The sequence below is a fragment of the Manis pentadactyla genome, chromosome 1, assembly GCF_030020395.1.
Source record: "Manis pentadactyla isolate mManPen7 chromosome 1, mManPen7.hap1, whole genome shotgun sequence".
Classification (NCBI taxonomy): Eukaryota; Metazoa; Chordata; class Mammalia; order Pholidota; family Manidae; genus Manis; species Manis pentadactyla.
Window position 1 is genome coordinate 99,545,826 of NC_080019.1, and position 27,026 is coordinate 99,572,851.

At 33.9% G+C, this 27,026-nt stretch overlaps 1 protein-coding gene across 4 annotated transcripts in view; it reads right to left on the minus strand.

Annotated features, from left to right (window-relative positions):
- Positions 1-360: 360 nt before the first annotated feature.
- PDCD10 (programmed cell death 10) overlaps positions 361-27,026 on the minus strand; it is a 41,574-nt gene continuing 14,908 nt past the window's right edge. For all 4 annotated transcript variants that reach the window (XM_036898340.2, XM_036898341.2, XM_036898343.2 and 1 more), the window contains 7 exons: positions 24,829-25,036; positions 16,765-16,818; positions 12,290-12,407; positions 10,036-10,162; positions 4,410-4,488; positions 4,036-4,118; positions 361-1,427 (listed from right to left, as the gene is read on the minus strand). In XM_036898340.2, the coding sequence (XP_036754235.1) occupies positions 1,346-1,427; positions 4,036-4,118; positions 4,410-4,488; positions 10,036-10,162; positions 12,290-12,407; positions 16,765-16,818; positions 24,829-24,924 (639 nt within the window). In that variant the 5' untranslated portion in view covers positions 24,925-25,036 and the 3' untranslated portion in view covers positions 361-1,345. The remainder of the gene's footprint in view (positions 1,428-4,035; positions 4,119-4,409; positions 4,489-10,035; positions 10,163-12,289; positions 12,408-16,764; positions 16,819-24,828; positions 25,037-27,026) is intronic.

Here is a 27,026-nt window from a genome sequence, read left to right on the forward strand (position 1 = left end):
TTCACATGTTCACAAGTCCATTTTGCAAATGACCACCTATTTACTTCTAAGAGTGACAGTTTATGTCAAAAATTAAGAGTATTAAGATCATCAATTCTATTCATTCTATTAGCTATGTATTTTTGAAGAAAAAAGTAATCTGGCAAAATGCCCATAAATTATGGAATCTCATCTAATAATGAATTGTCTACTGGTTTTTGCTTCTCTCTACCTTCTTCCTGTTAACATCTAACAGGATGACTTCCTCTTGGAAATGATAGTAACTATTTAAAAAATCCACTTTTAAAAATGGAGAAAAAAGTTTAAAACAAATTGCATTATAACTAAAAAAAAAATTATACTGCCAAAAGAAATTTAACATTTAATCTTTATAAAAGGTAAACTGTGATATTTTTATTTTACCATAACTGAAAAATGAGTAATATGCATACCTGATACAGAAGTTCCTTAAGTCTTCTTTATGGTGAAATGAAACTATACATATTTAAAGAGTATATATAATATTTATAACACTCACGACAATTTTCAAACTAGCACTAGAATAGCTTCCAATTACCATTAGTTGGCTATTTTTGGAGCAAAAGGTACAAAATTTATTAGGGCCCAGCATACCAGAAAGACTTAGTTTTACATTGTCATATGAGTTCAAAAAGTGGCATTATAGAGTGAAAAAACACTATAAATTGCCATTTCTTTCTCATAAGTCTCCTAAAATGGAATGGAAGAATAATCAGTACCTCATATATATATAAAACAAAAATATTTCCACTGACTTTTTGCCCAGAGGGATTAAGGACAAAAAAAATAGGAATTCTTGCTTTATATTATGATAAACTGCTAATAAGTCCCCATTAGAAGTTCTTTAGACATTATACCAAGTTGTCTTGGTCTTCTGATCATATATATATATATATATATATGCATTTTTTCAAGTAAAGAAATGTTTAACAGATGTAAACTATTTATTGAATATTTGCCACCAAATATTGTTAAATACATTATCTTGCAGCATATCGCTTTCAAGTTAAAATGTCAGAAACAAACACCAATATTTACAATTCTTTTAAGGAATGTTATATAATGACACATTAAGGCGTAAATTCTTTTGGCTTATAATTCTTAAAAGAATGATAATAGCAAAAGTGATGCAAAATCTTCAGTGTGAGATTATGATTAAGCTACATTTTACAAAAATATGGTGTAAGATGGCAATAATCCCATTCAACATCCTGGGTTAGATCCCTTCAGGAGGGACTGATAATTTATACAGTCAAACTTTAAAATTTACAGATAAAGGCAGTTCAATACTGCCACTGAGAAGTACATCTCTTAACATATACAAGTTTCAGGCCACAGTCTTGAAGGTCTGAAGTATCAAGTTGGTTTGATGAATTAGTCGGTTGGCACTTATAAACACATTTATTGCCCTGTTTAAACAAAAACAAAACAAAATAAGCATTAATTTTATCAAAAAAATCCATCCTTTAGATATATTTACACTCAATGCCATCTATGAATAGTAGCAATGAAATCAATTTATTTATGGAAAAAAAAAGGCAAGTTAGTAGAGTATCATACCAGCTTGGAATTGAATGATCCTACATCATTTGAAACTATCTAGGAATTACTGCCCCCTAGTGGTTCTGGCTGGCAATAAGGTGTTGGTGGGCTGCTAGTAATGGGTGGTGGTGCCTCAACAGCCAGAGTTGATGAACAGGTCCAACAAATAACTGGCCAAAGAGGATTCAAATGTAGTCTCCGTATATGGTTTCAAAGAAGTTACCAAAACAAAATCTGCTCAAGTACTATACTCAGTCTCAAAAAACTGTCAATTGGCATAAATATTTAAGAAAAAACCTAATTACTATGAATCAGTTTCATTTAAATCTTACCTTCTTTTGAAAAAAAAAAATGGGAGAACCTACTTTTAAAACGACATAATCTTGTGTTTCAGTATTTGGAACCTGACAACATATAAAAAAATATGTTCTTAAAAATTACTTTGTGCTGTACCACATTCTCTTATCAGCCCATCTTCATGTGACTGGAGCACAGGATGTCCTAGTCCCACTGTGTGGCCTTATCTGTTTCTTAGTATCATAGCTAAAGCTTGTATCTTCATTCCAGGTATTCCTCAAAAAAGAGGGACCAAGAAGTATTAGTTAAATCAATGCAAATTCATCCCCCTATTGAAAGATGGCTCTAAGATCAGGTTCTATTAATGATTTTTACTTTTGAGGAAACAGGTACAAAAGTCATAACATCGTTCATGCACAAATAATTGTAATTTAAAGAAGCTACTGAATAGAGAAAAAATAATAGTAGGGAGCCTGAATAATCCATATGCAGAGTAAGTAATTTCAGAATAATGAAAATTAGGCTTTAAAGGAATTTCTACCTATCAATGTGCTAAGTCCACAACAGTTCTTAATTAGAATCAGAAATAATGATCTCATCATGTAAATTACCCTTTTAATGTGTTTTTGGTTATTTGGGCTTATCAGAGGAGACCAAGGAAAACAAATGTAAGTTTATTATCAGAACACACCTGCTCACTTATTAAACTAAGTCATCAAGGAGCATCTCCCTTAGACAACCTATTGAATAGTAGTATGGAACACAAAATCATTGACAAAATTTAGCTCAGTATCTTTAATTCATAATGTAAGTACATTAACTTATTTTGAACTGTCAAAAATAATATGAAAATCAATAAATCATTCATATGTATTCTTTTATTATTTTTTAATATTACAGTGATATTATAATGGTTGGATGTGCTTATAGAGATCCTTAAACTTCAGTGGTAGAAAAGAATGTAGAGGTCCCTGCCAATTATAAAAATAATCACTATTGAGATTATTTCTTGACTTCAAGCACTGTTAGAAAATGCTCCTGCCCACAAAATTCCTAGCATTCTACTTGAGGTATGGGACGACTCTGTAGGGTACAGTGCTGCAGAGGACATAGCCTCTGCGTCAGTTTATATATTACACATACAAGAGTATGTATGTAAAAACACATAAAATCTCTTAGTTTTCTGGAGTGTTCTATAGCCAATTTAAGATGTTCGATTTACCCTTTGTTATACTTTCTTACAGAATGATACTGTGAAAGCTTCCCTCCTTCCAGGATTGTGTATCACATTTGCAGAACTTTAAAATCACGTGGGACATTCAACACCTAAACTCTGGTTTAGTTGTTGACGAATCCAAATCTCTGGAGGTGGGACTGAGGCACCGGGACTTTTAAATAACTGGACTCAAGTAATTCTAACATGCAAACAGGATTGAAAACTATTACTTTAACTTCAATGCAGCAATTCTCCAAAGACCTGCAGCATCAGTACCACCTGGAAACTATTTAGAAATGCAAAATCTTGGGTCGGCCCTCGAGCTACAGAAACAGATACTCTGGGAGTGAGGTCCCAAAAGCAGTCTGTGCATTAGTAAGCCTTTCAGGTGACTCTGGTGCTACTAAAGTTTGAGAACCACTACTTCAGGGATTGGTAAAGGAGGCCAGTAAGCCAAACCTTAGTCATCATATTTCTGCATAACCTGCAAACTAAGAATATTTCTACATTTTAAATAGTAAAAAAAAAAAAAAGAATTATGTGAAAAGGTGAAAAAAATACAAAGTTCAAATTTCAGTGTCTATAAATAAAGGACATGGCTGTAAATGCCTACATGTTTCCATACTGTCCATGACTGTTTTCAAAGTAACTACAGCAGAGGTAAACAGGTAGTTGCAAAAAGACCATCAAGTCAAAGTATCTGCTATCTGGCCCATTTTAGAAAGTCTGATATTTTTATTAAGTATTTCAATATTTACTTAATACCAGATCCTACTCTAGACTAGAGTTATGGCTGGATTATCAACCATCCACTTTCTATTTTTAATGGTCTACCTTTGTTCCTAGTTGGCTTGGGTATTAGCAATATAGTAAGAGTTTAATTTATATGTTTTTAATATCATATAAAACCACATAATTCATTTAATTTTAAAAGAAGAAAAATGATAAATGACAGTACTCACTTGCCGTCTTTAAAATAGGTTTTCAGAGTGTCACTGAAACTTTTGGAGTACTTTACAAATTCTTTCTTTTGGTGTTCAAGTGCCTACAGACATCAAAAATAGTAAGAAAAAATACTAAACAGGAGAAGAAAAATAACACAAAAGCCAAAGTCAAAGACAGTAGACAACATGGAACATGAGATGAACTTTATATTGCAGAAAAGCAAAAAGTATTTACTTAAACACATATAATAGCATATTTAAATTTGGGACAAACCCAACAGTTAATGTACAAATATATTTCCAATAATCAAATCATCTAAGTATTTAATTCCATAAAGCAACTAAGTGTAAATCAACATCAAGCAGCTGGGAAAGCTTTCTACTAAACTTACCCTGCGGTTCTGGTATTGGTATTTCTTGAAGACATTATTCACTGTATCAAGAAGTTCTTTTATTGCACTAGCTATATCCCTGTTGGGCAAAGAAAAAAGAATCTCCTTATAATCAGTTACATTTGAAAGAAGTCTGTACATATATATAATTACTAATCTTACTGTAAATTATGACACACACACTTGCCAAGGCTGCAATGTGCGGTTAGTCTGCACCCTCCTGTGATCCCGACTGTTCCAAAGCCATTCAAACATTCCACAACTAATTTTAACTTTCAGTCACAATTCATCAGCATTACTTTAAAAAGTCTAAGTACCTCTGCTTCTCAGCTTTCCTGGTTATTTTTCCTTTCTCTAATGTAGCTGAATTATAGCCACCATATTCTTCAACTTGCTCTCTCACAAACAATTATATGAAATTTTACTATTACACGTAACCCATTACTGTACTAATGCAAGTTACATAACTAATAATTTTAATGTTTAAAATAAAGTAATTTCCTCTCAGACAACTCTTCCCTCTTTAAGTACATTTACCTTCTACATCTAACAACCACATATCCTCCTCTTCCAAACCTTTGCTGTCACTATTTCCTTTGGAAAATATAAACTTCTGAGACAGTATCAGAATATGATTCTATGATAGCCTTTCCAGCAATCATCCTTTGATTATATATGCATCAATACCCTCCTCTCCTCTCTAAAGAGAGCAAGAGAAGCAATCACAAATTCTCAAGTTGACAATTCTTCTTACCCAAGCACCATTTCTTGTGAATTCTTCTTATCTTTTGTATGTGCCCTTTTCAATTTCTATCTTCTAACTTCTTAATAATTTTTTTTGGTCAAACCGAACTTGTAACTCTGCATTCTCAAATAGCCTTACATTGTATTATTGAAGGCAAGTGGTCCCTTTCCACATTCTTTCTCTTAGCTGTTAATTCCTACAAAAACTTCTGCTGTTCAAATGCAGTGTAAGTGTGATCAACTGGTTAAGACATAAATGTAGTATTTTATTACTTACTTTTAATCTGAAATATCAGATTTCAGTTATTGCACACCTAAAACATCTCAGCTTTATTAAAGAAAAAAAACCAGTAAAGCTCCAGTGTCTAGGTTTCTGTGCACATGTGTATGTTTCACAGCGTATTTTCTGGTAAGCAAGCATGTGGAAATTTGAAGAATTACAAGTACAGATGATTCTAGTATTAATTTACCCTGAAGTAGTAATGACATTTTCATTAAGTATTTCAATATTTACTTAATACCGCCTGGATGTCAAACATTTGAATCAGGATGAAACATTAAAACAGTAGCTATGACAGTGAATTTTATATAGAAACCTGTAGTCATCTGTCCACTCTTTTTTTTTGCCTCTAGTTTAGTTATAGCAGTTACATTATATAACTGTTCCTTTAATTTATGGTTTAAGCCAAGTTGAATGCTTTTGCATTGCTGTGATGTGCATAATTCAGCAATGTTAATAAAACAGCATCACATGACCATCCTATTATGTAAGACAAATTACAATTTTGGCCAAAAAATGTCAAATCTCCAAATATGGAAGCTACTTCAAATCCACAATAAGTCTATTTAATTTAAATGGGTAACGGAGCAAATTACAGCTATTAATTAGGTGTTTACACGCAACTATACTTTGTAGTACACTTTAATATTCTACTAAAAAGGGATTATAAACATGTTTCTTTCAGTACTGATCTAAAAGATGAACATACGTTCCATAAAGAGTGATAACGGCTAGATTCCATAGGTCAAAAAGAGCAGTTCTAAAACTGGTTGCTCACTCACTCACACCTGTGAAGCAAAAAAAAAAAAGTGGAGCAGGGAAAGAAGGGAGGATTTACTGGATGGTACCCTGGCTCACTAATGAATACTGGGAATCTGTCCTTTAATAGAAAACCTAAAAAACAAAAACAAAAACAAAACCACCCCACCTCCCCCAGTAACTTTGCTAATGAACCAGATTTAGAAACGACTACTTGGGAACCTAAAGCCTATGACAAAGGTTTGATCCATTATTAGCCAAAGGGCTTTATAAAGAATTCTGCTGACCAACCAATACCATTTATCCCTAGGCCTGGCCTTCTCCAAAAATAACCTGTGGTTATTTATGGTCAAATACTATGCCATCTGTATATACACAGAACAGCATTTTCATTTAAGGCACCAAGTTTGCACCAGGGAAACTAACTTACATTAGTAACTAAATGAGGGTTTGTTTCCTGCACTAGAAAATACTTCAGGCAATTAGACAGATGAAGAACTGGAGAAGACTTAAGGGTAAAATAACTACAGTGTGATTATGCACAGTCTGAAGTTCACTGATTCTCTGATGAGAGACATGGAGTATGGATTAGCAGGAAGGAATTTTAGCAGCCAACTTTGGGGGAACATATACACAGAAAGAGAGGACAACAGACATCAGCTGACACTGAACATACATCTTATCCAAAAATTGCAATGGAACAGTAGAGCTTCTGATCATGTCACCCAAATCTGTAAAACATGTCTTTGCAAACACTCTAAAAGAAGGAAATTCTATGCTGCATGCTTAGCTTGGTCTAGACTGCACATTGCTGGAAAAGCCATCCTGAAAACCAAACCCTGGGGAATTTTAGCCTATAACTATGCAAACACAGATTGTAAAGAGTAAACAGATACATGTGTGGCTTTCTGGTCTGTTAAATTACAAACCTCCGCTAGTCATCCATCAATTGGAATGTATCAGACTTCAAAAAAAAAAGCTATGAATTATATAAAATATTTGCATAAACTCAAGTGTGGTCAAACAGAAACACTCATTAATCAAGAGAACTTTAGAAATATTTGTTTGCTGGATAATTTTTCCTAATCAACTCCGTAGAGAGAAGGAAAAACAAATCTTACTTCATAATGTTAGTAAGTGCTGTGAGTGTACACTAGGCTCTATGTTAGGCAATTTAAGTACATCATTTCCTTCAATTTTCACAACTGCTACCTACATCTTTACAGACAGAAACTGGAATCACAAAAGCTAAGCCACTTATCCGAAATCACACAGCTCACTGTTAGAGATTCAAACCTAGGTCTGCTAATATTCACAAAAATGCCTGGGTATTTGCTAGCTGACAGGAACCTTTTTTTCCACTTTAATATAACCTGTAACATTACATACAGTACTTGGTATAGTAGGTATTTGATACATGATTATTGAAAAGTATTGCTAAAATAAATGAAGAGGACAATTACCTTAAATGTGGTAAAGCAAAATATTTTAAAGAAAAATAGTTAACTGCACAGTATGTTGTGCCGGAAGGATAAGTCATTTTCTATTTTGGTGCACTTTATCTACTAATTTATTAAACAATTCACAGTGGTAACAGTATATATCAAGATATATCAATATATATCAGTGATAGAAATAATTACACCTTGGCCATCTATGCTAATTCATACTTGAATGAATTTTAGTCTCAGAAATAATACATAGTATTGCAACCTTCCCATGGCTCCTAATGGGAATTAGGAGGGAAATTATCCCTCCTAAAATGGCCAAGAAATAAACTATAATTGCCAGTATTTTTAATTCAGCTGTGCACTCCAGAAAACAACTGAAATACTACTATTGCTCCATAAATAAGAGACAAGACTCTAATTCATCCTGTCAGTAACTATGGAAGACTCCTGGCCTCTCCACTTCAACTTCCTTACTGTTAAAATGTGGCTGTTAAAGTGTTTTCCAAACCATTATCTCTGTAGAGCCACATTGGGCTAGTTTAGCAGAGATGCCTTAGACTCCCCAGGAGGGAGAGAGGGTGCCAAGAGAGTGGGATGAGAGCTCTGGGCCTCCCATTCTACCCCAGCTGCAACCACAGCACTGCTCTTTTTCTTACCTACTGGCATTCTATGTAAGATGTCCTTTATCATACTTCTTCCAAAGGGCAGAAACCTTTTATTCAATCACCAGATTAGATCAACATTATGGGTCTATGGGAAAGAAGTAGTACAGAAGACACTGGAGTCTGTCTGACTAGGTTCAAACCCAGATCTACTAACTTACCAGCTCTGTAACCTTGAGAAAGTTATTTAATTTCTTTATCTGTTACAGGAATGTTGTAATAAGTTAATATATGTAAAGCACTTAAATACTTGTTTAGCATATAAGTTCTATATAAATGATTGCTATTACTGGCACTGATTCTATAAACTCTACTTCAATGACCTGAAGCAAAATTTGCTTTTTTTTGTATTATTTTTAAAATGTCAAACATTCAAGTAAGTGTAGCATAGATCATCAACAAACATATGATCATCAAAGCAAATTAGAACTAATCTATTTGAAAATTCTACAAATAAGTTTTTAAAGTAACTGCTTAAAAGTATTTGAGATCACTGACAACTTATCCTTCTATGGGCCAAACATGTTTACCTTATACTAGACTAAAAATAAAAATCCATAAAGAATTGGCTGTCTTCCTTCTTCACATATTAAAAATAGTTAAAGGAAGTTGAGGTGTTCCTATAAAGGTAAAATAATTGCCCAGGGCTTGTTCCCTGTGACATGGATTTTGGCTATCTGGTGAAAAGTCTTTTTCATACTTCCCTCAATTACACAACCAAAAAGAGGAGAGCCACTCCTTGGTAGTTTGGTTGGGTACCTGTTACCAACCATTATTTCTAAATGGGACATGCTCCTTCCCCAGACCACTCAATTTAGGAGCCCAAACTAACTAAAACAGGATTTTGCAATGTGAATAACAAAGAGTACTATTTCTGACAGACAAGTGTTGATATTTATTCCAAGTGAATCAACCTTAGGTCCTATGAAGATGCTACATATGATGCACTCTCTTCCAGAAAAAGACCTGTGCTAAATCCTTCCTTTCCAACAACTTCTACCTCAAGTTTCACCAAAAGGCTGCATTGATAGTGCCACTATAATTATTCGCAATTTTCCTGTCTTATGCCCACGGAGGCTGAAGAAAATAATCAGACTCTATTAATCCAGAAATTATGTTTGGAGTTTTCCCTTCCTTCCCTCACACTCTCACCCCTAAGGGGAGTGCCCTGGTTTGAAACCACTGCTCTAGGATGATCCTTCTTACTGCTGCTCAGCAGCCAGCCTCCAGACCTGACATACATTCTCAGACTTTTTTAACCTGTATCCCAAAAGCAAGGAGGTTCACAATTTGGTCAATATTCAAAAATGCTATTCACACCTAAGAGGATGTTACTTATCCTAACGACTTGTGCCATTTCTGAGATAAAAACAGTATTGGTGTCCTTTGTTATCAATATAATTTATCCAACTTCTCTATTTGCTTTATTCTGACATTTATATTTCTACCATTATTTATGTGGTTCAAACTACATTTCAGTTGACGTACATTTCACTGTTTTTAAAGGAAATTTAAATTTTAAATTCACTGGTTTTAAATTAAACATTAAATGTTACCATACTGAAGCCAAGTATCACAGCTTAGAAGTCAATTAAAAAAATGTAACATTTAAAAATTTCAAATTAGTATTTCAATTGAACACTAATACCATACAAAATAAACAACTAGAATGAAAAGTTATTTTCAAGTCTTTTTTAAGAAAAGGAGAAACAAAGCAAGAAGTTGCTTACTTGATTGTCTGTAGAAACCTCACTCTGTCATTGATCTCATCTGGGATCTTACTGAGAATTTGTTTAAGTGCTCGTGCCTTTTCGTTTAGGTCCTGGAATTCTGGCTCTGGTCGTTCAATCATATACTCTGACAAAATAAATACATAATAAAAAGATAATGCAACTCCCTGTCAAATTCAAGTCTAAGAATTCCCAATGTTGATTAAGGCGGTAGGAAGAGTGGGGAGAAAAAGGCGAGATAATTAGGGAAGAAAAGGCTGCAAAGCAGAATTCACTGCAGTTCAAATGAGTTCAGTAATAATATTAGGGCTGTCTCCAATAAAATGTCAAAAGATGAAAAACATTTTCAATTTGGGGTAATGGAAATCCCATGAAATCTTATCAAATAAGCAAATTAAATTTAAAAGGGAGGCTTAATTAAGTTTGTCAGACCTCTTAAAGTTACATTTCACAAGGAAATCTTATCATAAGTAATGGCATTCATAACAAATACAATGGGAATATGTATCTGCCAGTGGGGAAGATGAGTTTAATAAAAACCTATACATTGAATATATAATAGCTCATTATGATATAAGGCAGGGACATGAGACAAGCATCAATATTAACTTTCCTTGCATATGATGAAAAATGCTGATATATAAACAGCACAGTAAGAACAGGAAGAATTCCATCTTAAGGCTAAGATTCCATTTTAAAAACAAGAGTTATGAGGTAAGACTCTTAACATACTCTTTGGTAATCAGACAGTAAGCCACTCTATCTAAGGCAGGGCAAGCATTCTTAACTGATAGGTTCTCAGTGCTTGAGGGAAACCACTATCTTGGAGAAGAACCAGATCAATGAACTCCTTGTGTTAGGTTTATCTTACAGAATTATCTAGAGGACTGAGTCTCTCACCAGAGAGAGACATCATGAGACCACAAGCCAAGCCTACGCCCAAGAGCCCCCAGCCCCGCTCTTTGCCCCATTCTTAAAAGTCTTAAAAGACAGAATCCTAAGCCCCTAAGTGTGCCTCCTCTCTGAGGTTGCCCGCACTCATCTTTCTTCGAGGGTGTACTTTTTGCCTTAAATAAAAAATTCTCACCACTCAACTTACTGCGTTTCTCTGCACTCTTCCAGTGGTAAGCATGTTTGTTACTTCGCTATTTCATTCTATTTTCTAGACTTTAGCACGTCTTCATTCTCTGTCCTACTTTAGATTCCTTGCTTTCTGCTGCCTGCAAGGCAGCTGCCATTATCTGTTATTCTCACTTTAATGAAGTCCTTCTTTATCTACACTCATTTGACCTGCTCAAGACTTCTTTCTTAGTCAGAGTTAAGAACCCTCCCCCTTCCAGGATGTTTCACCAAGTGTGCAGGGAGAGACTTCCCCAGATGCAGGTGCCTGGCAACAAGTACATCAAAACCCAAAACCTACTAAAATCTTCAGCATATTCTTGAAATTTCACTTAAAAACAAAAATACTAACATAAATCCAACACAAAGGTTGGGATCTCAAAACATTAACTTTGGAAAAAAAGTTCAGTCAGAGCTGGTAGAGGCAGAGTTCACGACCATATTCACTGTAGCCTTGGAAACATTACAGTTCTACCAATTGCATTGTAACCTGGCCTAAAAGACTGCAAATGCTCAAGTCTAGAATAATGATGAGGACGTTCTTTTAAGCTACAGAATCAGTCAAAATATCTACTTTTGTGCTCCCTTAATAAACACAGGAAATTATACCTCTACATTTTTCTTAGTGGGAAAATGGCCCTAAATTTAAGTGTAACCCATTTCTAATTATTTACAGAAGAAAAAAATGAGAAAAGCAAAAAAGGTGATCATTATATTTTCTCAGATCTGTGCTTCAAAGAAAAATGCTAAAGTTAAAAAAAAAAAACCCTCATTACTTTCAAACTGTTACATGCATAATAAAGTCAACATGAAATAACCATTCCATAGAGCTTTTCTTTTAGAACCACAGAGTTCTAAACTAGAGCTCACCAAACATATTAACACGGAAAAAATTAAAGCACATAGCGTATAAAGAAATGTGTTACTTCCAGGAATTAAATCTTACAAATGTAAAACAAAAACCAAGTACTCTTGTATTTTACACAGGTGTTTTTTCCCCACTATAGCATAGTAACAATAACAACAAGAAGGAAGTTGAAGAGGCAGGGGAGGGAAGGAAGGCCCTTTTGTCAAATAATAAAAATTTGGAGAAGCGATTTCCAACTAAGAAAACTCAACAAGATTCTGTGATTACCTTCTACATCATCAGCTGCCATTCGAAGAAGGGACTCTGTGAAGTTAACCTCTACACTTTTTTTCTCTAAAATTTTCATAATGATGTCTTGTGTGAGTCCTGGATTCTCTTTTTCAGCCTATAAGAAAGACAAAGCCAATTTTGAAATACAGAAACCTAATCAGCATTTTTAAACGCAAAACTTAATTGTTCAGAAAATGTTGGAAACTTCTTAGACTGATAAACTTATAATGGGGGCAGAAATCTTTGTAAAGCCTGTGTCCTGATAGCATTCACTTATGTTTTGTTAGAGCTCATACATGCATCAGTAACTTCCTATTATAGCCATGGTCCCATTTCCATTTGAATATAAAGTTCTTAACCTTTCTCACTTATCCTTTACTCTCTTACAATCAAATTAGTAACAAAGGTAAAATAAAGCTACGTATCCTTTGGTAACCCATCAATTACTCTTTTCATTAGTTTAAATACACAGGATTTTCAGCTTTTTTTCAGTAGCTAACATTTCAATTTGAGGATCAAGAAACAACTTATCAGTGTTTTGCAGATTCTTTGCATTTAACTTAACAGAATATCAGAAAGAAAAAAAAACACAATTTCATTTGCAGGTTTTAAATAAGCTATATAATCCCTCAACTACTCTCCCACACAATGACTTTCATTTTTTATTTTATTTTTGTAGCCAGAACATTTCCTTCACTCGTTTTTGGAACATCATTAATCCTTTTACTATCCTCTTGAGCTTGTTTCACTAATGAGTTTGCACTGGCTCTATGTTACTAACACTCCCTAGGGCACTAAACTCTTCTAGTCATTTCAAGGCTGGTCATGAAGAGTTCTGAGTTTACCAAAGTTAATTTTCGGATACTGGTTTTCCCCAGTAATTTTATCCCATTTTATTTTATTTTTTAAATTTAGTAATCATACTCGAAGTTGTTTCTTTTAGAATGCCTGTCAATTTCTCATCATTTCCTATCTTTTTTTGCCCTGGTATTAAACAGCAAATAGAAACACAATTTATGATCTTAAGTAGATGACAATCTATTTACTTATTTATCGGTCAAGTACATTTAGTGTCTGCCTTTTCAATTCCATTCTGGTATCACTGCAGATCCGGGTTTCTTCTGTTCCTATTGCTCTTTCCATCCATTATAACAACTTGTTTCTCATTAGATTTTAAGCATCAAAACTGAAAGGTTGTAGATGAAAAGTGAAAATACATTTACCTCAGTCCTGAGGTCAGGGAAATCACTGATAGATGATTAATAATAATAAATCTGAAACAATGTCCTACTGAGAATTGTTTCCTTTATAACCTATTTTGATTTTTCTGTCCATGAACATATTTAATATAGAATCTATTTTAAAAAAGCAAGAGTTGACTTTAAAAGAAAAGTTGTGCAAAGATGGCTTAAGGTGTTAACATTAATTTGGTGAAATGTCACAAAATTATATATCATACACTATTTTAATAAGCCAGGGTTTTTGGTAACATGGTCTATCTTCCTTCTCTAAGCATTAAAGCCATGTACATAATGCATTATCTTAGGCAGCAAGAGAACATACGCCATGTGCTTAGAGAATGCCAGCAGTAAAACAGTATCTCTCTGATTAAGTTATTATAAGGTGCTGAAAGAATTCAATGCTCAAGGCTTGAGAACAAAGTTTTCAATACCAAGCTGGTCTGGAGCTTCAAACAGCCAAAGGAGCATTACAGAAATCTCACAGAGGTCCCTAACTTTCTCCATTCATTGTATTCTTAATGCCAAATGTATTAAGTAATCAAGTTTCAAAAAGTTGGTGACAAGTACTTATGTCCTAAAAAACTTAGTAGCCTTTAAAAAAATAAATACACTGAAAGAAAAATGTTTTTCTTTTTAAGCATGATTACTTATTAATGCGATGTGTGCTTGTTGGGCACTGCACAATTTCTCAACTGTTGGAACCAGATTGGCCCCTTATACCCCCATTTCCTGTGGTTCACTAATTTTCTTGTGGTACTTACTATCTACAGCAATAACCAGAAGTCAAGCTTCACAAAGATATGAATCACTGAAAGGAATGTAGCCCAATCTGCTGAAACTGCAAACCACTTCAAGCTAGTATAGTTCACTACAGAGTGATACGGTAACAAACAGATGCTGAACACCACTGTGTTCCTTCAAAATTTTAAAGTACCTCAAGGCACTCCTGAGTTTGCTGTGGGGCCCCAGGGTGCCTTAGCACACAGTTTGGGAAAAATAGTCTCAGTATCTTCTGGCTAAAGTCCTAGTTGGGACACTTTTCATTTTAAAAGTCGTAAATTTACCCAATGACTGATGACAAAATAAATAGATCTGTCTTTAAGTAAGAGACTATAACTACCTATTTCTCCAGGTTTTAACCCATAATACAACCTTGCATTCTGTGGTTATCTAATTTTTATGAAGAATCCAACTATTAAAGAAAACTATCTCTGAAGTTAGTAACATCCACTCTTTCCGATTTGTTATTCTCAACAGCATAACCTCCCAGAATCTCCCAGAGGTGAAAGGAATTAAGGAGAATAGATACCTTAAAAGGTAATATTCACTACATTATTTTACCTTAGGAAAATCTATTTTAATGATTTTTCTCTAAATCACAGAAATAGATATTAAAGCTTAATAAATACCACTGCTGTCGACAAAGAACTGGAAATATGGATATATGGCTGGGTGAGGGTTTTTAAACCTTCAATTAATTTTAACAATTAAGAATAAGTCAATGCAAAACTAATTTGTTTTCCTCCCAAAATAACTTCTACTCCCCACAATTTAGAATCAGGGCTGTGGACAATAAAATTTATACATGTATCAAACCAGATCTACCATAGCTACATACTTTATAAACACAATGTTTGCTTTTTAATCATACTTAAGTGTTAAAAACATCAGATTATATTTAAGGATATTATAGGGAAAAGCCTAATGAAATTCATTATTTAATCTCTCTTAGGAATGACAATGAGAATATCATCTCTACTTTAAATAGGGTCTTTTTCATAAGGATCCACAGGAGCAATTTCTCTCTTCTTGGTTATTGGTAAAGCTAAAAACTGCCTTTTGCCTTATCGATACTACACTGTACAAAAGATCACGTTTTCTTCTTTTCTTTGGCCATAAAGAAAACAGCTATTAAATTAGCCTAACTGAGTCCCCATCATGCCTCCCTAATGACCAAATATGTTAAATATTCCAAAATCATACTAATGCTCAAAGAAGTAAAAAAACTGATGATGCTGCTTCACTGATTTTCTTCATTAAATTTGTCAGAATATATTTTAATGAAGCTAGTATGTATGTACACACAGGTGCTGCATTTTAGAGTATTAAACACTTGAAAACAGCTCTAATCCAACAAACACAATTTTAAATTCTTATAGTGAGAGAAATGTCTGGTGACACCTATGCTACCAATTAAGAGTGGTATCAATAAACTAAACTTTGCCATAAAAAGAAATCAAGCTGAATGAATGGATTTATAGTTTTGATCCAATAAAACTTAACTATAAATTTATTCTAGGTTTAAACATTAAAATATTTTACCTGAAGTGTATCTTGTTATAGCTATTAATGGGAACAAACATAAAAAGTAAAGTGAAAAGTTTTGGGCACCCTGATACATACTGGAAGGGAAGGGGGCAGATAAAGTTTTATATGAAAGAATGCACCCAGAATTTAGAGTTGCGCTGTCCAATAGAAATGTAATACAAGCAAGAAATATCATCAATTGTATTTTAAAATTTTCTAATGGCCACATAAAAAGTAAAAAGAAAACACAGGAAATTATTTTAAAGGTACATCCAAAATATTACCACCTCAACATGTAATCAATATAAAATATTTATTACTTGAGTTATCTTTCATTCCTTTTCTTGTACTAAGTCTTCAAAATTTGGTGAATTTTATTCTAAGTACAACTCAATTTGAACTAGTCATATTTTAAGTGCTCAATAGCAACATGTGGCTAGTGATTACTGACTCAACAGCTGAGGTAAAGAGACAATGAAAAAATTTATTTCTACTTAGCTGTATATTCTCAAAGTATACGTGGGTCTTGTTTTCCCACTCAAAAACCTTGTTTTATAGTTTTGTTCTATAGTTAAACAGTATGAAGAATAACTTTTTGAGTAATAGTTTTACAAAAGTTTTTAACAACTCCAATAATAGAAAAATAATTTTAAAATATCTCTAAAACTAAAAGGAAAACTGAAGAAGTCAGTTTCAAAAGCACAAAATGACAAAAGATGAATTCTAAGGAAATGGTATTTATTCCAACTAACTTTCTGGAAGTGTTTTAAGTTTTATGGAGTATACTAAAATCGGCAAAAGATGGTTGAAGAGATTTTAACTCTATATTTATTAAAAGGAAATGAACTGGCAGTTATTACATGGTTATTTAGATTTATATGTAACATACATTTTAATCATAATAATAAATTATTTGCAACTCACCTTAATGAAAGCTGCTCTCAGAGTCTGAGCTGCAGACAAGTTTACTCGTTCTAGCTGCAATGAAATTTAAAATCACCATTAATATCAATTTTTCTTGGAAAAAGCACATCTACAGTATTTCATTCTGTAGTAATCACATTGAATCTATCCATCGTTCAATTAACAAAAATACCTAATGATTCTAAATCACTAAAATTCTTCAAATAGATAGGTCATCTAAAATTTTCATTACAAACCATGAAAAAAATTAAGGTATGTTTATCAGTTCTTTAATTCCTTTTAGTGAAAAGGTAAGACATACTCTACCTTAAAGGTAGACATAAAGGTAAGTACAGAATGCAAAACAGTGTCCCTGTAGGAATAATTAACATATTTACTTGAATTAATGAAGCAGGAAGGGTTCAAGACTAACTCTCAATACTGTAGTATAAGCACATGACAGAGTATATGTGTTGACTATAAAATGACCAACAAAAAGAAAACACTTATTATTTAAGATTCTTTGTATTTATTATTTTACTGCTTTTTAATTGCTTTACAATCCCTCAGCCAGGGATTAAGCTGAGATTAGTTTCATTTTATTAACTAGCAAGACCACTGATAAAGGTTTGATACTCAAATTGAAGACTGTGATCATCTGGACTTCAGAGATGCTGTCCTCTGTTCAATCAGGATTAAAAAATGGCTAATAAAAATATAAATGCTTTTACTTTTTCTAACAAATATATGAGGTTTACCATTTTGAGAGGTAAATTGTCCTTATTACATACTCCACACAATTCATTTCTCAGTAAGCCAAAGAAAGCATACAATTTCATAAAAATAACCCGATTTGTTGAAGAGTTAACTACCAGGCTTAAAATAAACCTTCAGTTAAATTCAGATTTCTTCAGTCCCTAAGGATTGGGCCAGTTGACTCAATAAAATTTAAGGTACTTGTTTTTAAATTTGGGACAACAGTAAATGTTCAAAAACAATACAACTTTTATAGATTTTTATGCAAATGCAATATTTCTACAAAAACCTTATGAACACATATCACATTAGGCAGTAAATATTCCTTTCAATCCTTTGAGACAATTAAAATGTAAGTTCTCCTTTATAAACGACATATATACATATACATATCTAAGGAATATCCTATACTTCAATTTATTTCTAATCGAGAAATGCCACGACCCTTACTGCCCTATGAGTTATATACACCTTAAGCCTAAGGCAAAAGAAACAAGGATAAATAAGTTATCTCCAAAAATAAACTTTTAATTTAGTATTTAACTTGACTTCTACAAATCTTGTAAAATCTAACAATGCCTTAGTAGGTAAAAAGGAAGACACAGGGGACCAGGTAGGTAAACATAGCAAAGAAATTACTGTATAAGGAGTTTATAAAATTAACTGAGTTATGTTTCCAAAACTGAAAAGTTTTTTTTCTTCCACAAAATTAATTTAATTATAATGAATATTACTTAAGAGTAAAACAACAATACAGCTCTTCTGACCTCTAGTTCTTGTGCAAGGGAGGCAAAGGCAGACAGGATGAATGTTTTCACCCTGATAGGAACCCATTGCCTTATTTGGGTTTACACCACACTCTACCTCTTTCAACAGGTCAAAGGTCTGAGTCTCTGAGTCAGATATGTGCCTTCAGAGTATCAGTATTGTAAACTCATTCTGTACGACCCTACTGGCCAAGGCAAGTAAAAGAGGACCAGCAAAGTCAGTGAAGAACTAATAAAATTAACTAAGACAGACATCAACATCTCTAGACTTCCAGATTAAGTTTACATAGGTGTACTTTACAAAGGAAAGGGGAAGGTCAGATGTAACATACTAAATTAAAACTGTAGCTGTGAAGCACCTCACCAGAACTCTGCTGGTCATTTTGGATTACATCCTGTACGTCTTACAATAAACCCACAAGGGTTTATTACTCATATAATATCCACAATGTCCAGAGTGTACCAGGCATATGTTTCTGGAACTGAATTTAATCTCTCACTCAAAAACGTACCTAATTGTTCTTGAGTTTATTTATAATTCCAGCCTGTAATACTTAGGTAGCAAGGTAAGTTTTTCTTTTCTATTAAAAAGTGCTTCTCTTTTAGGCCTCTCACTTGTGACCTATGAATTTGATAGTATAATCATGATCATCTAACCAATGAGATTCATGACAGTGTCAGGTTCTGGTAATATCCTAATAATAGCTACCATTAACTGAATTCCTATTATGAACTTTATAATTATAGAGCATTTTTATAGATTGTCTCTAATCCTCATGGTGAATCTGTACTCACTATCACCTCTAGTTTAGAGAAGAGGAAACTCAGTTAGCATAAATTTACCCAATGTTAGCTAGTTAAGGACACAGACAGGATTCGTACCAGATTCGTGTGGCTCCAAAACCTGTGCACAAGCCACTATTGCTACCCTGTCCCTTTGTGCTCACCCTTTCCAGACTGGAATCTTATTAACTCAGTCTCTTCAACAACCTAACCAACCAACTCCTGAGTTTCTATCATGTGCAAGGAAGTCAGTATGTGAGACACAAAGAGACTACATAGTCCTGGATCCCCAGAAGATCAACTTAGGTAAGCAGCTATATGGAAACTGATGGGATCCTTGTCAGCCAAAGCATGAAGATGAGATCTGTTCTGAACTGGTCCTTGAATAATGTGGCCTCTTAAAATCATCTTCTTTGGCAGTTCTCACACTTAGGGCTTTCTTTAACACATGAGGGCATCATCATTTTATGCACTCTTACACAACAGAAAAGAATTTCCACTGTTTCCAATATTTTAACTCATTAGTCCAGCATTTTTTTAGCCTGGAGGATAGCAGGTGTTGGCAGGGTATCGTTACAGAGCCAATGCAGCAGCTTTTTCGTAGTACTGATGGTGCATACACCGTATTTTGAGTCCAAAGGAGGAGGGAACCTGTGATTACATCTTGCAGTAATGAATACTGAGACATGCCATGGGACTCAGCCATCTAGAACTTCCATGTCACCAGTAAGAGAGTAAAGGAAAAGGGAATCAGAGAGAGAAAAGGGTACGTAACATCTTGTCTCGCCTAAAAGGGAAGGGAGAGTACCTCTTGAAGTGCACTAGGAGGGAAATAGTGGGCTGGTTAGCCTAATACAATCTCAAGTTCTGCTTACTTTTAGATTTGTGCGCTCCTCCTGCATCTTACTTTAGATAGCTTTTGAAAGCACTTACTAGTAATTGCAAACTTGTCAGTGTAACTCTCTGGGTCATTTATAAAAATATTTTAAAAGATTACACATAACTTGATTCCAGAGAGCTCATTTATTTCATCGTTCCCTCCAGAACTATCAGTTTGTTACTTTCTAGTATTAAGCCAGCTGCTTAAACCCATAATTCAAAAAAAATCTATTTAACCCTTTTGTTGCTCAAGTTTTTTAAAGAGTCTCCCATAAAATCTTATGAAAGTGTTGTTTTTAAAAGGTCGCAGTAACTAGGTTAGTTGGTTCCAAATTGTCTACAAATCTTGCTTCCTCAAAATCAGGCATGCCTTCCCCATGCTGGTATCCTCTCCCCTCCCACCTCTCAATTATTCATCCTATTCTTTAAAAGGAATCAAACTGGGCCAAGACACAAGAATAAAAACTCCAGATAACCCTCTTAATGATTCAAATGAGAATGAGGTGATTAAAAAAAAAAGCTAGAGGAACAGAAGAGTTGGCACAGAATCAAGAGGCCACCTATTAACTCTTACGCTACCACAGAAAGATAAAAGCCACCATCTGTGTTTCCTATAAATTTCATGTAATGTTTCTAAAACAATCAGTTTCTGGAGTTGCCAAGCTGCCTCGCAAAAGAGGTAAACCGAGTCACCTAACTAGTACAAAATACTCCATTAAAAATTGCCTCTAAGTATTGAAAATTCTAGGTTATGATCACAATTTTGTCAGAAAATTATATGAAAGCCTCCTTAAAGATAATGCTGCTACATTCCTGGTACTATTTTAAACACTACAATATATTAACTCACTTATTTCACAAGAGTTTTAAGAATTAAGTACAATACTCTTTATCATCATTTTATAGATAAGGAAACTAAGAGAAGACTATATAGCCTAGGTAAGTGGCAGAGCAGTAATTCAAATACAAAGTACTAATTATGACCACCTCTGATGGGTGGAACTGCCAGTGAAACACATGCCTTCATTGTGAAGAAGTCTATTCACTGTGCTCAAAGCTTGTTTTTTTTTTTTTTTTCAGTAGGAAAACAAAAGAGATAGGTAGGTAGTAAGGTTGAAGAAATATTACCAGGTTTCATTTGCTTATTGGGAAAAATTAAGAGTTGCATGTTTTGCTGAGTTGGCAGAAATATCTGCTTTTGGATGCTTCTGAACAGAATGGTATTACTTATTCAGAAGTACCATTTCTGTATGATTTATTAATAAACAAGCATACACATTTCTAATGATCCAAAATTCCTATTTGGTTGCAAAATTGTTTATTTCTGTCTCAAAATAAAATAATTATTTCTTCAGAAATTATTTTCATCTTAAAACAATTCTCTAAAAAGTCTTAAGAAGATATATGAAATATCCTCTCTTGGAATAAAGAACCGAACAATACATCTCTTTTCATCCATATACAAGGAATCAGTAAAAAGTAACACAGTACATGAAAATTTGATCATGACTTGTCATGAGGTTTCTATAAACTCACTACTCCGTAATGCAACCAGGAGACCTATTTCACGCAACATTTGTATCCCATGCAATATACTTGGACTTGAACCCTGTAGTAGCTGATTATACAAGAAGCCTATTCCTTAACTGCCTTGGTCTTTCTTTATAAAGTTAGCAAGCATCAAACTCCCAAAAAGCCATAAATAAAGCCACAGATAAAGTTACTCTAGCCTTGTAGCTCAAGTAACAGTACTAAAATTTCCCCAGGTATGCAGATATCCTAATGCCTAAAAATCTACTCTTAACAAGATGACTTCTAGACTACCATTGTTACTTCTGTGGATGTAGTGTCAAGGTGAGAATGAATAAGTTTTTAAACCTTAGAACACCTTGTGAACAAAATTTAGTAAATCACTTAGCTTCAGAGTAAAACATTCATTCCTACTCTGGTGTTATTTTCTGTAAAATTAATTTGATAACCATTTTTTCTTTCAATCTACATGGCACAAAAAAGCAGAGGCAAACTAAACTCTAATTTTCCCATGAATAGATTTATAAAAATTCATATTTGAACTTACAGTTAAATATTAATGTTTAACTGATTAGGTAGCTTATTTAAGATATTACATGAATACACTGGATGTCAGAGAACAATGCTAGTACTTTATTCTTTTTAACCAAATACTTCATATTTGAAGGAACAATTATTTAATCCCATTCTTAAAATCAAGCCCTAGATTTCATCTGTCAGAAAGAAAATCCACTACCACCACTATTCCTATAAGCCAGTTATTTCTGAACATGTTTTTAAATACATGACAAATAGATTTTTTTTAAAAGCCTAATACTATTGTGTAAACAGTAAATTCAGAGAATTAGATCCTGACAATATTACATAGTGTTTCTCAGTCGGCTACCTCCATTTCATTTTCAAATTTCACTTCTAACAATTAGTTCTTTAATCAACTATGAATCATTTGGCAACATATTCTAATTCTGGGTCTCTTAACCCATGCATGTTTTCAGATTTTATCTGGAGAGAATCACCTTTATTTCTGGAATGGATTTACTAGTCCATTCACAGCCACTTCTTTTCCTTTCAAGTTAATTTTTCTTACACATGAATAAACTGGAAAAAGTTTATCAGTATTAATCCCACAATTAATCCCACAATCCTATTGTGCATTTTATAAGAATCTCACATCCTACAAAACTGTTTTCCAAAGCCACAATTCAAATAAAATCAATTTTCCATATGGAAGAAAAGATCAAATTGTTAGAAAAAAAGTATTTCTCATTCCTCTTCACTAACTAGAGGATCAAACAGAGCTTTGCAATGTAAACTGCCCTCCCTGTAAATAAAGATTTAAAATACCAGATAAACATAGAAAATGCCCCTAAACAACTTGGCCCAACAGCCTACAGTTAGCTATACAGACATAAGGGAAGTGAGCACCCCTGGGTGGAATTGTCATAATGGTTCTTGAAGAACCTGAGAAGTTCAAGCACTAATTGGGTTACTCAATAGCTTTCAGTGACTGTCTGCTTTCTTCATACCTGGCACAAGGCTAAGTAAATAATTTATTTGCTTAAACATCTGCATTCCCTATAAGCTTTGAGAAGAGGTATGTCGCATTTTTTTTCACCATGTGTCCAGTCCCCAGCAAAGCACTCAGCAAACAAATGGTTGGAATTTAGTAACTATTTACTGAACAAAACTAAAGCACTTACTTCTAACAGTAACTGCAATAAATGGGTAAAGTATTAGAACAAAATGGTGGAATTAATTGCTGAAGTGCTGGCTATAGCTACCAGAAGTGGGTACAACCAGCCCTAAAGGGTACCTCCAGTGCTACCATGCTAGTGGTAAAACGGACAGGATTTTCAAAAGTTGCCTCCTACCTGCTTCCTCTTTAGTAACAAAACTTCTAAATTTCCCAACCTCCATGGGAGCTAGATGTGGTCACAAGACTTAAGCTCTTGCCCATGAGATGTAAATGGAAGTCTTGTATGGGGCTTTCAAAAAGGTTACCTAAGGAAACTGAATCAGGGGAAAGTAAAATCCCACCCTCCATTCCAAACTTTTTGCACTTTCCAGGCAACTTTGTACATGACAGATGAAGCTTCAGCACCATCCAACATGAAGTGACTTCGATAATGGAAGGAAGGCAAGCACAAGGATGATGAAACAGAAGACAGGAACCTGAGATTCTGATAATAATGAGCCATAATACAGACTCTGGACCCCTTACCTCCAGAATTTTTTATGTTAGTGCAATAAACTTTTACCCAAGCCAAAAACTTTTTGAGTCTACCTTACCCAAGAGTGTTCTAAGTCTTTTTTATGGCCACTGAACTTAACACTATGTGACAGATAGTATTTGGAATTCCAAAGTGTATGTCTGAAATGGCAACTAAGTCTATGGCTTTCAAGTTGAAGAGTGTGAATCATTCTCTATTGTCCCCAAGATTGATGGCCATAAACTACATCAACTGCATTATTAGTAAACCTAATAATATGGGGGAAATGGTTTTAAAACCCAGAATCTTACTCTAAAATAAGTATTTTACAAAAAAGATAAGAAGTTACTGGAAATGGTGAGGACTTCTAGGCTACAATAGCAACAATAAGGTCAATGGTGGTGACAGCTTTATGAATAACTAGATCACCAGCAAACAAAAGCCCTGATTAAATACACAAGCAGGTCCTAGATTTTAGTCCTACACAATTTTAGGAAAATGAATTCACATATCAGGAATTTAGCTGACCATCAAAAGGAAGGGAATGAGTAAATTAAAATGATCTCTAACCAGCCTCCAGCTCTAGAATTCACTGTACACCTTGGCATATTAACATTAATTTAAAAGAAAAACCAAAAATGTACTGGTATAATTAAGTCCTAGAAAATACCTCAAATAAAAATGCAACTACATCTCCAAATATTAAATGGCAACTTTCCATTTATCATTAAAATATGTTTTGTCACCTCTGACTAAAACTCATTAGGATATTTTTGTGCCTGCTCTTCTGGCTATCTAAAATGTGCTTATCCCCAACTGTTCAACTGTCTAAACCTTGTTTTTCTCTTTCAAATCTTAGCATATATGTCTCATCTCAGTTAGGCCTCTACTGATCCCTAATATAGGTCCCACCTGCTATTTTATTTAACACATTATTTTTTAAACTTTGTAACACTTACCATAACTTTTCATTTATATAATGACTTGCTTTCTTTTGTTCAATGTGTATCTCTCCCTCTAGAGTGAAACCTCCAGAGGGAGAGAAATATATCTGGGTTCCTCCCTGGCTCTGCCAACTTTATGTCTATCTAGCCCTGGCACATAGAAGGAGTTCATTAAGAAACTGCAGAGATCATATGAGGATATGTTTACCTACTCACCTCATTAAACACAGGATACATGACTGCATAGAGGGGCATAGAAACCATGGAAGTGGTCTCAGCTTCATTCTTCATCTCTTCCATTGTCATCCTCATTCAAAGGCCAACTACAGTAGAAAAGCAGTGCTAAAATGCAGAGGAATCTTCATTCACTGCAGTATTTCTTCTCTTTTTTTGTGATAAAATAGGGCATAAAACATACACTGACCTAGTTAAAAGGGAAAGAAAGAAGACACATTTACTATGTTAAAGGGAAACCAAAAATACCAATATTTTCTTTTCCAAGGTAGAGTCCCTATCTTTTGAGAAGCTAATCTGTTACTGTATCTTACTTGTAAAGGCAACCCTGGTCAGTGAGACACCTCTTTTCTTCCCCAGACTCAAGAACTGCCCTTTCTTACGGTTAGTCTCCCTCATTAGGTACTACTTTACAAAGCAGAGATTCAGAAACCCACTCATCTTGAACTCAAAGAGAGCTCTCAATGAAGTACCATGAACAATGACATTATCTCCACAATATACAGTGTAGGGAAGAGTATCAACAAAACATATTAATTATATAGCATTTACATGTAATATAAAATTATAACTATGAAATGTACGATATATAAGTGTGTATAAAAAATCAAATTAAATAATTAAGAATGAATAATTAAAGTGTTCAACATTTTCATTAAAATATTTTTTGCTAATTGTTCAGGCTTTGTCACCTAAAAATAACAAAAACATAGCAAGCAACAAAGACTTAAAACAAATTTTAAAACAAAAAATTCTACCAAATATGGTCTATTTTAGGGTGGGGAAGAAATGTTATTTAATTTTGCTAGTGGTACTTTTTAAACCTTTGTCCAAATCTCACACAAAAGGTAAATGGAGAAACCCACAGACACTGGTAGTTTGGAATTAAAATATATCAACAATTTAATAAGAAAGACATTTTCCCTTGAGGAGTTGAGGAATTGTGTTGTTTTTTAAGAGAAACCAACTGTATTTCCTTTGCTAGGCTAAAAAATGAGACTAATTATAAAGTGAAAGAACAACTGCAGTGGCATACTTATATATTAAATAAATATTAATAGTTTTATTAAACAAAAAGCCATCAATTTTGAATAATTTCTACCATTTGTAAAGCATTTTCAGATTATAAAACATTTTCATATGCATTTGGTCCTCACACTAACTACTTTACAGTAACTGTCTAATTTTACAGATGAAAAAGTAGGCTGAGATAACTTGCCCCAACCCACACACAGAGGCCCAAGACTCGATCCTAGTACTCTGAATCCGGAGCTGATACTCAGAAAACTAAGTCTGGAGTAGAAACAACCTCAGCTCATCTACCCAAGAAAGCACCATAAATTTATACTGAGCACTTATTATATTCAAGATGAGGTGGCAGACGAAGAAGATACGGTCCTCATCATCAAAAATTATCTGAGCCAGATTGTGGAAGACCTGAGTGGTTTGAAAGACACAATCAAATACCTAGAGTACTTATAAGCTCCAAAAAGCTCTAATAAACTGTCCTGTTTGAGAACTGTTTATTTCCTTCCGAATCCTTACAAGTGAAGGGGAACTCATAGTCCCATTCCTGGTAGTTCTAAACATGGGAAGTTTTTCCTGTTTCTGAGCTGAAATCCACTTACTCAACTTACTTCACAGAACCAAAACAAAAAAGCCAAATCTTGAATTTTATTCTATAGTATAAGAGAAAACCATTACCTGGTCAGACCATTGATTTAAGCAGATTGCTTTGGTCATAGCATTAAGGAGAGAATGGAGGAACAGAAGATGAAGGCAGGGGTAACTTTAGAGATCTAGTATATCTAAGCAGAAGATCAACCAGACCTAAACGGTCAGCACAATGTCTTTAATTCCAAGAAGTAAGTAAATATCAATTGTGGCCCTGCCATTCCTATTTAACTACTTAATAGGCCATTTGGTAATGTACTTTACCAGACTAGAATTTAGAAATAAATTGTGAATATTTTTTCATATCAACTTGGGACAAAGAAGAGGAACTGAAATTCAGTGATAATAGTCAAAATGAAAATGATGGATACTGGATGCACAGTACAGATAGTAACAGAACACAAGGGTATCAATGAATAAAGCAAGGAAGAAATAGCAGAACTTGAGGAGCTGTCTCACTGGGTGACAGAAAAAAAAATCACTTGTTTATTTAGTAGGTATTTATT